General features: G+C 40.5%; 1 protein-coding gene and 1 long non-coding RNA gene across 2 annotated transcripts in view; both read right to left on the reverse strand.

Annotated features, from left to right (window-relative positions):
• The window catches only part of LOC18427561 (Threonyl-tRNA synthetase), a 65,418-nt gene that overhangs the window by 42,564 nt on the left and 5,867 nt on the right, over nt 1-16,987 (reverse strand). The window contains exons 3-5 of the mRNA XM_006836610.4: nt 12,076-12,201; nt 10,958-11,017; nt 8,907-8,996 (exon numbers count right to left, since the gene is read on the reverse strand). Of these exons, the coding sequence (XP_006836673.3) occupies nt 8,907-8,996; nt 10,958-11,017; nt 12,076-12,201 (276 nt within the window). The remainder of the gene's footprint in view (nt 1-8,906; nt 8,997-10,957; nt 11,018-12,075; nt 12,202-16,987) is intronic.
• LOC148780203 (uncharacterized) lies at nt 15,994-16,453 on the reverse strand. The gene is made up of 3 exons (XR_016042974.1): nt 16,375-16,453; nt 16,206-16,291; nt 15,994-16,074 (listed from the first exon to the last, which is right to left on the reverse strand). It is a non-coding gene; the product is annotated as an uncharacterized LOC148780203 (long non-coding RNA).

A 16,987-nucleotide genomic window follows, 5' to 3' on the forward strand; every position in this document is an offset into this window, starting at 1 on the left:
ACTTGCCCTTCAGCCTCATTAGTATGCGGCAATCACATAAAATTCCAGTTGCACATCGCCACTCCGCCCACCTAGCTCTAATTTTGTGTGCGACATCTTCATCAATCTCCCATTTTCCTATATTATCAACCCAAGATATCGAAAGTACGGTCATTTTTGTAGTTCCTGGCCGTCAATCTCAACTACTTCCTCGTATCTGCTACTATTATTACTAAACTTGCATTCCACATACTCTGTCTTAGTCTGATTAATTTCATAACCTTTGGATTCTAGAGCATCCCTCCAAAATTCTAACTTTGTGTTGACGCCATTTCGGGTCTCATCAATCAAAATTATGTCATCTGCGAACAACATGCACCATGGTACCTCATCCTGTACGTGCTTAGTTAAGTCGTCCACAACTAAGACAAAGAGGTACAAGCTCAATGCTAATCTTTGATATACCATCTGGTCTTCAAGCCTTTCCTTTCACTTTCGACATCCTAATCCTATGAATGTATCTATGACCTACGCCCTCATTTGTACCACCAATTTCTTCCACTGTAATGTTTCCATTGTGTTCATCATTTAATAATTTTTTAAAATAAACTTTCCACCTTTCGTTGACCACGTCATCTTTCACCAAGACCCTTTGATCCTCACTCTTAATGCATTTAATATGATTTAGATCCCTACACTTTTTCTCTCTTTTTTTTGCCAATTTGAAGACATCTTTTTTACCTTCTCTTGTTATGTCTAATCAGCATAAATCACCACAATGGCTCAAAAACAATCCCATGTTACACTTAGTAGAGTTTTTATAAGATCTAATTACTTGTTGAGGCCACCGGGCAGATACAGAAAAGGAGTTTGATTAATTGGTTATATCAATCCCAAGATTGGATGGGCTTTATCATCCACAAACAGATCATTTTTCCTTCAAACTTAGAAACATGAATTCCATAGCGTGCAAGGACAAAATCTTCCCACTACTTGCGAAAAGGAAAACTCACCCGCTAGGGTGGACTAGGTAAAAAATGTGTTAGTTTCTCATGTACAAAAATGGGGCTTATAGAGACTGCCCGATTAAAAAGATTTACATGAAGCTTTCAAAAATTACAGCAGGACTGAAATTTGCCAAACTACAACGGTGTTTATGTTATGTGCTAATGGTCCTGAGCAAAAAAGGAGTCGGACCCGGCTTGATCTTCTACTTGGATTCTAGCTCCCTCTTTCGCGAAGAGATTTGCGAACTCTTTGGACGTCCACCATATATGCTTCCAAGAGACGTTCATAGCCCTGCAAATGTGATCAATTTCGTCAAAAATAGAGGTTAGGTGCCATGGTGGAGAAATAGTCCTACTTGCCCAAGAGAGAACATTTTGTGAATTTCATTCAACTATCAAGTGTGAGCCCCAAGAGTGGTTGAAACATTTCAGGCCTTGTAGGAGGGCCAAGGCTTCTGCATGATGGGAATCCTTGAGACCGAGATGCTCAAAAAAAGTTAGGAGGATGTTGGGCTGATGGTCTCTAAAGACCCCCCCAGCCCCTGCCGGGCCAGGATTCCCAAGGGAACAACCATCAAAATTCAGCTGATGCTGCCTTCTGGTGGTGATTGCCAATTGTTGAGTCTTGATGCCAGTCGCAGTTGATGATGGAGAATATTTCCCATTGACAAAGGAAAAAGCTCCTTGGTATGCCCGAGAAGACCTTGTGATTAGAGGCCCAGAAAGTGACCATAGAGATTACCTTGTGTAAGAGTGCTGAGGTATGGAGTTTTAAACCTTGAAAGATTCTAGCATTTCTTTCCACCCAGATGGTCCACATGGTTGTAGCTATGGTAGCCTTCCACAAGATTCTTCCAGCCTTCAGTCAAGGTTTTGATCTTTTACGAACTAGATTCACATTGATTGAAGGCTGGAAGAATCTTGTGGAAGGCTACCATAGCTACAACCATATGGACCATCTGGGTGGAGAGAAATGCTAGAATCTTTCAAGGTTTAAAACTCCATACCTCAGCACTCTTACACAAGGCAATCTCTATGGTCACTTTCTGGGCCTCTAATCACAAGGTCTTCTCGGGCATACCAAGGAGCTTTTTCCTTTGTCAATGGGACAATATTCTCCATCACCAACCACGACTGGCATCAAGACTCAACAATTGGCAATCACCACCAGAAGGCAGCATCAGCTGAATTTTGATGGTTGTTCCCTTGGGAATCCTGGCCCGGCAGGGGCTGGGGGGGTCTTTAGAGACCATCAGCGCAACATCCTCCTAACTTTTTCTGAACATCTCGGTCTCAAGGATTCCCATCATGCAGAAGCCTTAGCCCTCCTACAAGGCCTGAAATGTTTCAACCACTCTTGGGGCTCACACTTGATAGTTGAAGGAGATTCACAAAATGTTCTCTCTTGGGCAAGTAGGACTATTTCTCCACCATGGCACCTAACCTCTATTTTGACGAAATTGATCACATTTGCAGGGCTATGAACGTCTCTCGGAAGCATATATGGTGGACGTCCAAAGAGTTCGCATATCTCTTCGCGAAAGAGGGAGCTAGAATCCAAGTAGAAGATCAAGCCGGGTCCAACTCCTTTTTTGCTCAGGACCTTTAGCACATAACATAAACACCTTTGTAGTTTGGCAAATTTCAGTCCTGCTGTAATTTTTGAAAGCTTCATGTAAATCTTTGTAATCGGGCAGTCTCTATAAGCCCCATTTTTGTACATGAGAAACTAACACATTTTTTACCTAGTCAACCCTAGCGGGTAAGTTTTCCTTTTCGCAAGTAGTGGGAAGATTTTGTCCTTGCACGCTATGGAATTCATGTTTCTAAGTTTGAAGAAAAAATGATCTGTTTGTGGATGATAAAGCCTATCCAATCTTGGGATTGATATAACCAATTAATCAAACTCCTTTTCTATATCTGCCCGGTGGCCTCAACAAGTAATTAGATCTTATAAAAACTCTACTAAGTGTAACATGGGATTGTTTTTGAGCCATTGTGGCGATTTATGCTGATTAGACATAACAAGAGAAGGTAAAAAAGATGTCTTCAAATTAGCAAACATAAGAGAGAAAAAGTGTAGGGATCTAAATCATATTATATGCATTAAGAGTGAGGATCAAAGGGTCTTGGTGAAAGATGACGTGGTCAACGAAAGGTGGAAAGTTTATTTTAAAAAATTATTAAATGATGAACACAATGGGAACATTGCAGTAGAAGAAATTGGTGGTACAAATGAGGGCGTAGGTCATAGATACATTCATAGGATTAGGATGTCGAAAGTGAAAGGAAAGGCTTGAAGACCAGATGCTTTCCTCCTTTCACAGGCACAAAGCACATCTATTGGGGATCGGGATCCCTCTCTTTTGGAGGTGGTCCACTGTGAGAGCTCTTTGGGAGCAGGCAAGCCAGTTGAAAGTTTGAACCTTAAGTGGGGCGATGGTTGACCCAACTTTCGATTGTACCGCAGTGGGATTCCTCAGAAGAGTGGGGGGCTGAGTTAAGCTTTTATAGAATGAGACTGCAGAGAAGATACCAGAGGGAGCTAGAGTCCATACTATAGCATCTCTTCCTCGAGTAGGAATGAAGCGAGAGTGTAGAGCTGTCGTGAGCAACTAAAAGTGATTGGTTTCCTCTTCTGTTAGGTTCCTTTAGAAAGATGGGTTCCAAACTCTTTGGTCTACTGACAAAACCATTTCATCAGCAACAGAAGATTCTTTGGTTAAAGCAAGTGTGTAGAGGGTAGGGAACACTTCTCGTAGAGGGAAGGGTCCTAGCCATAAATCTGACCAGAATCTCACTCTAAAACCTTCTCTAAGGTGAAATCTTATTAATCTTTCGAACTGAGATAGAGCCGAGGAAAAGATTTCCATGCTCCTGAGGCATTATGCAACTGACTCCTTTCTGGCACCCAAGCTCCTTCGGGTATCCTATACTTATTCCGTAAGACCTGAGCCCAAAGAAAGAAAGGCTGGGTGGCTGGACGCCACCACCATTTCCCTAGGAGTGCCAGGTTGTGTTTTCGAAGTACCCGGATTCCTAAACCTCTTTTATGTTTAGGTAGACAAATGTTGTCCCAAGCTACAAGATGAAATTTTGTCTTTTCAGCCTGCCCCGACCATAGGAAATTCCTCATGAGTTGTTCTAGGCAGGTTTGCCACTTGGGCTGACATATGGAAGAGAGACATGAGGTAAACTGGAGAGTTTGATAGGGTGGCTTTTACATTGTCGTTCTCCCTGCCATTGAGAGGTATCTACCTTTCCACCCTGTCAGACGTCTATCTACCTTATCTAGGACTTGAGACCATTGTCTCTTCTTGGGTTTCCCCAGTCCTGGTGGAAGGCCGAGATAGATACTAGGGAGATCCTCCACTTTACATTCCCAATTTCGAATGATCGCTCTGACAGCTGCATTTGATAGAGCTACTCCCATCATTTTAGATTTTTCCATGTTGACTTTAATCCCTGTTGCTGTTTGAAAGCATTTTAGGAAGAGGTTGAGGGTGTCAACTTCGCTTCGAGAGGTATCTAGGAACACCAGGGTATCATCTGCATATTGTAGATGGGACACTGTTAGGCCGTGTCAACTGCTCCTGAAGCCAGAGAGGAGTCCTGCTTGATAGAGCCGGGAAATAGAACAACTGAACACTTTCGCAGCGATGGCAAACAGGAAGGGGGAGAGGGGGTCTCCCTGACGGAGACCGCTCGAGGACAGGAAGAAACCTTTTCGGGTTCTGTTAATGAGGATGGAAAAGTGTGAATGGGAGTAGCACCCACTCATCCACTTCCTCCAACGATCCCAGAAACCCATCCTTGCCATAGACTCCTCCATAATTGACCAATCAACATGGTCATAGGCTTTTTCTCAATCTATTTTGAATATAAGACCTGGTTTTTTGGCCAAGTGCCTGGAGTGGATGCACTCGTGAGCCACTAAGGCCCCATCTAGGATCTGTCTGTCTTCGATAAAGGCAGTTTGAGATGAAGAGATGATGGAAGGGAGGACCTGTTGAATCCTAGAAGCCAGGACTTTTGCCAGAATTTTGTCGGGGGAGTTGAGCAAACTGAATGGACGGAAATCCTTGATTTCCTCGGCCCCTTCAACTTTGGGAATTAGGGCTAGAAAAGTGGCATTAATAGCTTTGTGGAGAGTTCCCCAGAGGAAAAATTCCTCGAAGAAATTGATAAAGTCAAGATGGAAAGTATCCCAGAAAGCCTTAAAAGGTGCAATTGGGAAGTCGTCAGGACCAGGGGCTTTGTCTTTGGCAAGAGCATCGATAGCTTCTATAATTTCTTCTTCTGTGAAGGGTCGCTCTAGCCAAACAGCTTGATCATCGATGAGGTTAACAAGTCAAGGGATGACATTCTCGGTTTGGGGCCAGATGGAGCTGTGTATAGAGTCTAAAAGAACTCTATGATTGCCTGCTCAATTTCTTCTGGTTGAGTTAAGTAGCGGTTGTTGTATTTGATCATTGAGATAGTACTGTCTCTTCTGCGACAATTAACTATCCAATGAAAAAAAGGCGGTGTTATGGTCACCCGCTTTCAACCAGTTAATTCTTGATCTTTGGAACCAGTATCACAAGTGAAACCTAAATTTTCCCTGTGCTAAATTTTCTCTACATAGAAACTCAATTGCCGTTTTGCTTTTAAAATAAGAACAATTCGTAGACCCAAGCCTGGCATGACGGAGTCACATAGAAGGGCTGAATGGCACTGGAATCTGAATCTCAACTTCACCCACAGCCATTGATAGCCCAGAAAATGCTACAGGTCATGAGAGATGGAGACCATGACGATAAAATTACAAACCTAGATTCCATCATCAACATTCCCATCAACGTGTGTGTGGACCACCAAAGTGGATTTTTCTAGCCCTCAACTTTCTGCCCCACAAATCTATTTCCACCGTCAAGATCTGGCGATTGGAATAGCTCCCAATAGTGAGCTATCAACAGCAAGCAGTTTGTGGAACCTGTGATAAGTGATATTGACTATGAGGATATTCAAGAAGAAATTTGTAAATGAAACTGAAAAGACACAGGAAGGATACCTAGACAAGTTCCTTAGGAACATATTTACAAAATGTAAAAATAAGAAAGCAAATTTTCTGACCCATGAAATTCACTGTGAACCAGAGGAATATGCTTTTTAATAGTTCCATGGCGATTCACGCCTAGGCAACGCAAGAAGAGCTCCATATACCCAATACAAGGAAGCACATAGCCTTCGAGTGCCACCTAGTCTCAACACCTATTACACGCATCTACTTCAACCTCCTCTCGTCATGAGCTCCCCAACCATAAAGTCAGTAAAGACCTGATAAAACCCTAAGAACCCATGCCATCCCACCCCGCCCACACACCAGAAACAGTTTCAGAAGAATGGCATACAGCCCACTCAAGTACATACCGAAACCCCAACCCCTATGCAGCCAAGAACCATCCATATCTATTGAACCAACAGCCACAAATTAATGCAACCTTACTAAATGGCCTACACACCATTACCATAGGTAAGAATATTATCTTCAAAAAATATCAACGTTGCGCTTGGCACTGATATGAGTCCTCCCAAACACGACATCAGTTGCATCATTGTGTGGGCAACCAGAACCTAGAAATCATCTGTGACTTGCTAACTCTGGAGAGCAAAGATTACTTACATCAAATGCTTTCAGATTCAAGGGAGTCATACTCAACCTCAAACCTTGGTTCCCTTCAATGGTGGGCAGACCCCACAGAGAAGATTTGGGTTCAAGCCCATGGAATCCCCTTGTACAGGTGGAATTATGGATATTCATAGAAAACATTTGTGGTAGCATCATCAAGGTAGATTGAACTGGAGCACCTTTGTCAAATTGCAATTGGGAACTATGCAAAATTGTGGAAACAGTAGAACCAAAATCATCTCCAGCACACATATCCCTCTCCTTGTTACAGTCATAATATCTGGTGCACATTGACCGATGCACAGAATGACCCCTTTTCAACAAAATCTGGGCCACGGCTATGTGTGATCAGGAGCAACTTTCTGCTCCTAGGAATATCTCAAAAGTTCACGAGCCTTATTCAGAGGATTCACAGGTTGTCATACGGAAGAAATTGGTATAGAACAAGCAAAGTGGTTTCCAGCACCCGGAAAATTTCACAGCAGTCAAAGAGACTAGAACAACAAGGGAAAGGGTGAGGAGAATCGGAAATGGAGAGGGTAGGATTTGTGAGGAGATTGTTGTGGGGGGGGGGGAGTCCTCTCTAAAGCAGGAAGATATATTCTACCACCAGAGATCCAGGATAAAATGGGTGAAAAAAGGAGAGATAGCAATACAGCAGGAAAAAGTTCCATTCATTGCCCTGTAGCAGGAAATGCCTTAGGCTATGTGAAGACTTGGGCAAAAATGCATTTGGATTCTGCTCTTTAGACGAAATATGAGAGACAATGAAGTCGGTGATCGAATGGCGCTGCTAGACAAGTTAAAGGTCCACTTCATTCTATCACAACATCAGGCTAAATCTCTGTTGTTTTTTTCCTTTTTTCCCCTATAGAACCCTTATCGACACAAATTGCAATCCACAGCCATAGGACTTCACTTGCTGTTTCCAACAAAACCATCACCCTCAACCATGTAAAGAAATAAATGTAAACCACTGACAAACCAGCTAAATTTGTGCAGGTAAACTGGAGAAACAGTCAACCACTTATTGCTACATTGTCAACTTGCCTCCAAAATATGGTCTTGCTTCCTGGAACTCTTCAAATGGCAGTCGGTGACCCCTAGGTCCTGGATAGTCTTCTTAGATGTTTGCTGTCCCCCCTCTTCCTAACTTCATGTTAATTAATATGGAGACTGACTGTTCTAGCCATTCCATGGTCAGTACGCTTGGAGTGGCCAAAGAGCATTTAAAGCTCCCAGTTACAAATGAACACCATGATTGACCCAATCAAAGCTATGTTTATATCGTGGGCATTCTGCAGCAAAGAATTCCAAGCTTTATAGGTGGTAGACGTGGCTAACCAATCATATGGTCCAAACCTAATCCAACTCCTAAATCTTCTAGATGGCTAGCCAAAAATTGAGGTGTCATCAAAGTTCACTTTGATGTCAGCTCTAAGGGCACCAGGTCCAGCTGGGGTTGGTGGATCTTTAGACATCCTTTTGGATTCTCCTTACATTTTCAGGACCTATGGGCATTGCTGATTCGACCTTAGCAAATATACATGCCCTGCTCATCCAACTGCAAGTGTTTGGGAGAAACTGGGGTTCTAACCTGCTCATAGAAGGCGATTCAGAAGGACCAAGGATTCCCACTTCCAACCCTTGCCCTTGGAGGCTAAAACACCTTTTTGATCTGATCATAGATATGTGCTTCAAACTCCAGGTTAAGTTTATATACAAACATAGAAAAGAAAACCATCAGCTGATGCCCAGAAAAGAAGTGGTAGAGACCAGATAACCAGACATCCTCATTACCCATCCTATATCCAATCCTCTTTCTTAAGAAATTTCTGTACAGTTTATATTACTGATTTTGTAAACCTTTTGGATACAGTAAGTCCCTTACACATTGTTGCAGTCTGCCTAAAAGCATAGACAAAAATAGAGAACCATTGGTACAGTGCTAATTATCCAAAAAAGGAAAATGAGACCTTAAAACATGGCAGTGATGGTTACCAAAAAAGAAGCCCAAAATCCAATACCAGATAAACAAAGAAAAAGTTCATCTAATATCATCATTGAGATCAATTAGATATTCAAGCAGTTCCCAGAAGAAACAAGAGAAAGAACGTAGTACATGTTGTGGTATCCAAAAAAATGTTACACCAATCAGAAAAACATAAACAATAGGTGTAGCAAAATAAATATCACAAAGTAAATCAGATGCGAAATGCACTTGCTGTGTCAAAAAGCTAACATCTTACATCAACAGCCTTTTTTGCCTGGGATTGAATATGTCCAAAATGCTCCTCATTCAAGGTCAAGTCATTGTAAAAGGCATCATAGTAAAACCCCTGCAAAATGCATTGACTTACATCATCTCAGCTAATTGCAATATATCCCGTCTTGCTCAACCAACAAGTGACGAATTTATATAAATATGAATATTGCAAATAATATGCAAGAAACAAAGAAAAGGTCTCGACGAGATCCTATAGAGATGGTACTAGAAACCAAAACAACGCCTCCACTAAAGGCTTTCCTCCTAAAGAAAATCATGTAAATGCAAACTCTCAGAAAAGAAGGAAAGTTACATAACACAAACTTCCAAAACAAAAGGCGTCAAGAAAAATCTCAATCCCACATCCTGTCCCAAAACTTTTCATTTTCCCTATACATTCCAACATTATTTCAGAGCTCTCTCTCTATTAAGAAAGCTCACTTGAGACCTTGGTGGGAATGGAGTCCAGGACCTCTTTCTGGGACATCGGAGATAGTAACACCATGACCTTCTCTCTCTCTCTCTCTCTCTCTCTCTCTCTCTCTCTCTCTCTCTCTCTCTCTCTCTCTCTCAAGTCTAGATATATTACGAGTTCTCTTAACTGAAGAAATCGTGGAAATAATTGAATTAACAACCAAACAAACAAAATTATAAGAACTCTGAAAGCTCATCCACAGAAGTAAAATTTAGAGGAAACCCAAAAGATTTCCTACTGAAAAACAAACAGCCACACAACTAACCATTAGAACAAGGGAAATTTAACGAAATGCATCTAAGACCTTGTTTCTTATGATTAAATTTCAAAAAGCCAATGAAAGGCGGTAATCACGAATTACAATAGTTGATATTTTAGGTGCCTTTTCATAAATGGTAAAATGTTAAATAGCTGAAATTTTTAACTGTATTTTGGTAAATTTCCTTTAAAACAACTTAGCAAAAACCATCTTGCCAAAATTCTCGTCTGAAGGCTGATTTTTTCAGTGAGAGCTGGAATTTAACGAGTTTCAGGACCATCAATGTGCTGGAAATTACTAAGAATGTGGCAATTGGAATGGCCAAAAGGGTCTAAAAACCCTAAATATAAAGTGTAAGACCAGAAATCAACCAGTGCTTTCTGAATTTCTTGAAGGGGCATCAAAAAGAGAGTGGAGATGCATTAAAAAGAGAATGGCCCATTGGATTGCACACAAGAAGTCATGGAAGACTAAAGAAAGAGCTTATAGGGCCAGAGAGAGAGAGACCAGCATAAGCCATGGCAAAGCAGAGAGAGAGAGTAACATTGGGGTTGTCAGAAAAGGTGGGCTTTTCAGGTGATGATGGGATTTTCTAGAGAGACACAGCCTCCCATGAAGAGGGGGAGAAAATAGAGGCACAGGGGAAAATGCCAAATCAGGGGAGGTTTGGAGATGGATATTCTCCTTTTGGGGAAGATTTGGAGTAAGGGACCATGTCCAATCCAGAGAGAGAGAGATGAGGCATTTGTATTCTGAAGTTCTGAAGGGTGTAGAGAATGTCAGTCTGGGTTATTAATGAGAGAGAGAGAGAGAGAGAGAGAGGCACTGGTCCGATTTTCAGAGAGAAAGTCAGGCAGTCTGGGTTATTAGTTATTCTTATGCACTTATCGATGGACTGGATACTCCTTGAGAGAGAGAGAGAGAGAGAGAGAAAGAGAGAGAGAGAGTAAATGGTTAATAAACAGGAAATATGTTTGGTCCAGAAAAGAATTTTTATCCAAGATACGTATTTAAGCGGTTCAATATAAGGAAAAGAAAAAGTTGGAGAAACAGATGTCAAGTTTAAATAGAGTGTGTTTTTCATATGGGAAGGGGCTATGTAAATTTCCCAAAATAAAATGACCAATTTATGAGAATTCGTTAGTATCAACAGTTAGCGGGAAAAAGAAAAGATCCATCCATGCCACAGGTAGATAGCCAAGGTGCATTGTCTTATAAAAAACAGCTTAGGATCAAAGATAGTATGTTTACCAGTGTATTCATTTAGAGATAAGAACAAATAGATAAAGTCAAATGCTACCTCTCCCCTGGTTGTACAAGGTCCAATGCATAATTTGCATCCATACTCCATTTCAAGGGACTGCATTTAAACAGAAAACCATTACAATCATCAACTTCAGAAGGAGTTCTAATATAAACATATTATATAAGCAATCCTATATAAACAATCCAAGATAGCACCAATGTAAAAGTCACTGATACCTAATCTGATATATTCAAATAAATTCTAACTACTAGAAAGCCATGAATTGTCGGGTATACCAATGTTCAAAAAGGTAGAGGAGGCCAAGGGTGTTGGCCACCTAGGTGCCAAGGCGGCCTGCCAAACACAAAGGCAGCCCTAAGAGTAGCGGTTGGGGTGGGGGGCATATGTTTTTTGTGTGCGTATTTTATGAATGTGTGCGTGTGCGTGTACGTGTTTTGTGTGTGCATGTGCACACGCACGTATGTGTGTGTGCATGAGATCTCGTATGAAATTCTTAAAGATCATCCTCTTTCTTTTCTTTTCTTTTTTTCTTTTGGATCTATATTTATGAGAGAGAAGTTTTGAACACTTGGAGGATATATCGAGAGAGAGAGAGAGAGAGAGTATGTGCAATAGAGGGACCTCGCATCAAACACTTGAAGGCCATCTTCTTCTTACATGTAAAGTGAGAGTATATGGGTCCATATGTATGTTTGTGTGTGTAGTGAGAGAGAGAGAGGTCGTGCATCGAATACTTGGAGTCCATCTTCTTCTTCTTCTCATATGTAGAGAGAGCACATGGACCCGAGAAAGAGATAGAGAGAGAGAGAGAGAAGGGCAATACCAGGCCTTATTTTTGTTTGGGTGGATTTGTAATTTCTTTTCTTTTTTATTTTTTTTTAAAGGGATGGCACTAGGTGGATGCCCAAACCGCCTAGGCACCAGCCTTGAGCCCACCTAGGCGCCCACCTTGACCGCCTAAGCGCCTTCCTTAGGCATGCCCGCCCAGACCCCACCGCCTAGGCTATGCCTAGGTGGTTTCTCAGCCAGGTCGCCTAGGCGGCAAGGCAGCCGAATTTTCGTTCATTGGGATATACAATGTCTAGAATGCCACAAACTTACTAACCTTAGAAACTATACAACAGAAAAATTCCAGAGGTCAAAAACTGCACCTGTCCAAGAATGTGGGCACTAGAATGCCAAAAGGTATCACGCCCTTCATGGGAGTCAAAAGTGTACAACTTTAGTTCACAGTCTTCCTCTAGAGGTCTTGACATGTCCCATAGAGTACCATTTACCTACATCCAACCATGATAAAAGATAAAAAATTTATGTGAGGCCTTAAAAGGACTGAATCCATATTTTAAATTACAAAATGAAAAAAATAGCTCACTCAACTATCATAAAAACAAGTTTGAATAAAGCAGGACATGAACATGGGGAATTATATAAGGAAGTAAGCCCGCAATATTTTTAATAGGCGAATCAGAGTGTTAAGAGTGACATAAATAAGTACAAAAGACTGAAAATCATCCAAAGTCACGATAATTAATAGCATGAACTTGACAAATTCACAATCCTGCATGTTGGCAGAGGAATATAACCCCCAGGTACCATTTTTCTCACTCAGGAAAGTTGAAGACATTAGAAAGCATCTTAGGCATCTTAGGCATAGAGCTTAGGTTGCATGGAAGTACGAAAAGTGGAGTTGAATTTTATTTCCTATAGCTATCGTCAAATTTTAAGGAACAACATATACCAACAGTTAATTATCTTTCTTTCTGGCTGTATATGATACAGCAGAGATGGTTGATCGACACTAAAAGACCGTGCATCCCCATTTTGGAAGTTTAGCATCCCCTTTATCCTTCAAAACTTTAGAAGCGACACAAAAGTAATTTGAGAAGGGCATGGCACAATATGCTTCAACTTATGTCCTCCTTAAGGAGTACTAGGAACAATTTAAGGGATTTAGAAGGGCCAATTAAGGGATGGAATAGCATGATAAAACATATTTAAGTCTCAACCAATTGTATAGTCACAGGTGAGTATTACGACAATGTATGTAAAATTCTTCTGTGTTAATCACATTCTGAAACAACCACCACAATGTGCTGAGAAAGCCCAAACAATGTGGGTCAAAACCAGTGTATCGCGTCCACTTAAGGTACAAAGAAATGGAAAAAGTACAGTAATAAACAGTACCCCCACCCCAACACACCCAAAAAAAGAAAAACATCAAAGGAGCAAAAACTGCAGATAGTTCCTTTCGACCTCCACTATCATGGATCTGGAGAAATGAATATAAAGCCATAAAAATTGTCCGTCTTCACTGCTCTCTCAGCATCTAATCTGGACCCTCCATTTGAATGGACCCTAGATACATCAGATTGCAGCATTTTAGGAACTTCAAATCTAGTTTCTAGGGGAAGAAATGAATTTGCAAGTGTTTAGGAGAGGTTTTGGGTCCTTAATCCATAAATGGGTTTTGAGGGAAAGGGTAGCATGGGGTTTTGGTGCAACCATGGCCACAATAAAACGGACCCTACATTAAAAGAGCATACATAATACATCACCACCTTTTTGTTAATAAAAGGTTTGGCTAATCAACATCATCATTTGGTTAATCAACAGAATACCTTATTTGCTAACAAGAGGAAAAAAAACTGTAAATAATTTTGGCTTCACTGAGCAACCCTTGAAAATCAAAACAAATTTCAGAGGCTCCTTTTGAGGATTGATTTGCACACGAAATACAGAATGCTTATGTCCAATTCCCCAAGTCAGTTTGTTCCCTCAACTAAGTGACTAACCATACCAAGCTACGTTAAACCCAAAACACCTGTCTATGTCCTTTTAGTGGTGGAGGATCATGTGTGTACTAGCACTATTATATGTTTTATCCTTGTATGCAGTATTCACTATTCTTATGCCCAATATTTGTGTATTGTTCCTCATTGTAATTTCCTTTGGACTAAGGATATAACAGTAAATTGCTATAAACCCAAACATTTATGTATGTTAAAGTATATGGGTCTCCAAATCAATTGAGTGGAAGTCCCAACCACCTTGACTTCCATGCCACTCTCATTTCTCTTTCTTCTCTTGTCCTCCCTCTCCTTTGCTAAAGTTTCATAGAATGTAGTATCAAAGCTACTTTACTTGGCACACTGGCAACTAGTGATGCTCCGGCCCATGGGTATTTGATCCAGAACACATAGCCATGAAAAAACTAACTTTAGCCTACAATTATGAAGCAATGTGTCACGTCCAACGAACATGCCAAGGTAGGCATATTATGAGACATGACACTTGGTTGAGGTTTCCAGGCATCGTCCTCTTTGGCCATCTACTCATCACACGGATAGCCAATTATCCTTTATTTCTTTTTCAATAAGAAAATAATCGATTGTTTGATAATTGTGGATTGAGTAAATAGAAATACAAACTAACACCAAGGAGAAAGAATAAGGCAAAATAGACGATTATATCTCCCCCTGGATTTGCTAACCCATAACACATGCCAATTATCTTCCAATGACAACCTTTTCCAAACCTCTACTAGGGCTTAACACATACTTCGAAGCATTAGGCTTATCAAGCTTGCCCTCATTTGGACTGCACCTGATCACGTAACACAACCCAATTGGTTAGTTTTTTTCTTTTTATAAACAATTTTTCAATTGTGCATTGAGCATGGATCAACACAAGAAGAAATAACTAACTTTTTCAATATTTACCCAAAAAAAAAAACACAAGAAAAAATAACTAACTTTCTAACACCAACGAGAATGTACAAGGCAAAATAGACATTTATATTATTGGCCAACGCCTAACCCATGGCATGTGTTTTCAATGAAATTCGATACCTTTCCCAAGCCTCCAGTAGAGTTTCACAAATACTTCCAAACATGAGGCATATAAAAGTTGCCCTCATCTCATATAAGACGCTCAATTGATAAATGGCCTTAAGCAGTGCACAAGGTCTCCCACATTGCACCCCAAAATTTATGGCATCCTAGTTCCCTTCGCATAAGTATCATTTTGAATACATTAATGGAGTGAGTAAGGACTTGAATGGCACACAAACATCAAAACACTAACATATCAAATATCCCAACTACTTCCTCCCTATGGAGTTTAGGTCATTGCACCTTTTCTCCAACAACAGTGGGAAGATCCCTAAGCAAGACTTCCCAAAGAATCCAGTTTTTTCCATGCATGAATTTGTTACCCCAAATTTCTAAGGCCATGGGTTTTCCACGACCATTTCAAAAGACCATGATTTCAAAGATCTGTGCATGTGTGCGTGTATTTCAGATGGAATGGTGCCACGAAGCCCCAAATAATCAAAATGGGATGGTTTGAATTTGAACCTCCGGCCCATTAGAACTTGAATGTTCTCAGCTTCAAGAATTCCATCCACTGGGGCTTTTATGCCGATAGTTCAAGTGCCACCGTCCGTCATGTTCAACCTTTCCAACATCATGAGCTTCCATTCTTGTCAAATTACTAACATTACCCATGTGCTTGCTCTTAAATAACCACAAATAATATTGCATTTAATCCAATTCATAGTTTCATAAAATGCTAAGCGGGTCCTACGCGGTCTGGGGGGTCCAGGCCGCACAGCGCCTAGGCAGACGCCCAGAACCTGGGCGGCCAGTTGAATCCAAAAAGGATTCTACAGTTAAATATTGTATAAAATAAAAGAATTAGGTATTTAGAGCATATCAGAATTCAAAGTATACTACACATTGACACACACTCCATAAGCATAACCATAAGTCGGTCCATATCCAATTAAAACTTAAAATTTAACAACCAAATTATCAAACCAAAGTTACCAAATCAAACTAGTGGAACTACAAATCCACTATCCACAAAACCACAATACACAACCAAGAAAAACAAGAACAAGAAAAACTCATAAGAATCTTCAATAGTTCAATCAATGTTCAAAGTTTAATCATTATTCAACATTCATCATTCATCATCAGAAATAGGGTCAACTGCACTTGCATCATATTCATCGCCATCGGAGTTGTCACCCTCCTCGACATATTGGTCGACCTCCATCTCTTCTGAATTTGCCTCTTCTTCCTCCTCTTCCTCCAACCTCGTCCTCTGTGTAGAAGATCTAGTGGCCGTAGGAGGGTCAGCTAATGTCCCTGAAGCATTCATGATCATGTCCCATGTCAATCCTTCATGCCCCTCGACCTCATCATCATCAACTAAGCACTTCATAGCATTGTCTATATTTTTTTATCTAATGGGGTCTCTCTTATCTCTATTAACAAACCTGTCCCTTAAGAATCGATTATACTTGACATAAACTAGGTCATTGAGCCTCTTTGATTCAAGCATGTTCCCTCTCTTTGTATGAATCTAACAAAATCAAATGAAACTAATTAAAATCTATGGTTCATGTATTATTAATACAATTATACAAATTACCCTTACGGCCTTACCCCTTCAAAAGTACTCCAATTGCGCTCATAACCAGATGAGGAAGTAGTAGTTAGGTTTAAGATCCGAATGGCCAACTTTTGTAAATTTGGAGAATTGAGCCCATGTTGGCTCCACCAATTGGCTGCAAAGATATAGAATAAAATCATAAATAAATAATAGAATTATTAAAGTGAAACTTGATTACTTGAACTTGATGAACTTAAGAATATTATTATTACCTAGATCAATTTTAGTCCTTTGCCTCATTGCCATTGGACTGCCAAAAGACTTTAATGAGCACTTGTAATTCATCAGCTCATCAGCACATATAATATCCTGGATATCAAGATCAAGGACTAGCACATCTACCCACTTATCAAATTCAGTCATAATTGGGTCATTTGTGTGTATATCATTCGAGGTAAATTATCTGCCTCAACTGCATTCTCCTCGAATGTATGCTATCTAGGCATAAGTACCAGGTCGCAAATCTCAGGACCCCAGGACTCACAATCTCTTTCTTCTTTGTAAATCTACGCATCATACTGAGGGTGAGATGGTGGCTATAAATGAAATTTGTAACTGACTTTGCCTTCTTCATTGCACCTGAAATCTCGATTAAACTGCCAAGAG

This window comes from Amborella trichopoda, chromosome 10 (assembly GCF_054954075.1).
Source record: "Amborella trichopoda isolate Santa Cruz 75 chromosome 10, AtrichopodaSantaCruz75HAP2 v2.0, whole genome shotgun sequence".
Lineage (NCBI taxonomy): Eukaryota > Viridiplantae > Streptophyta > Magnoliopsida > Amborellales > Amborellaceae > Amborella > Amborella trichopoda.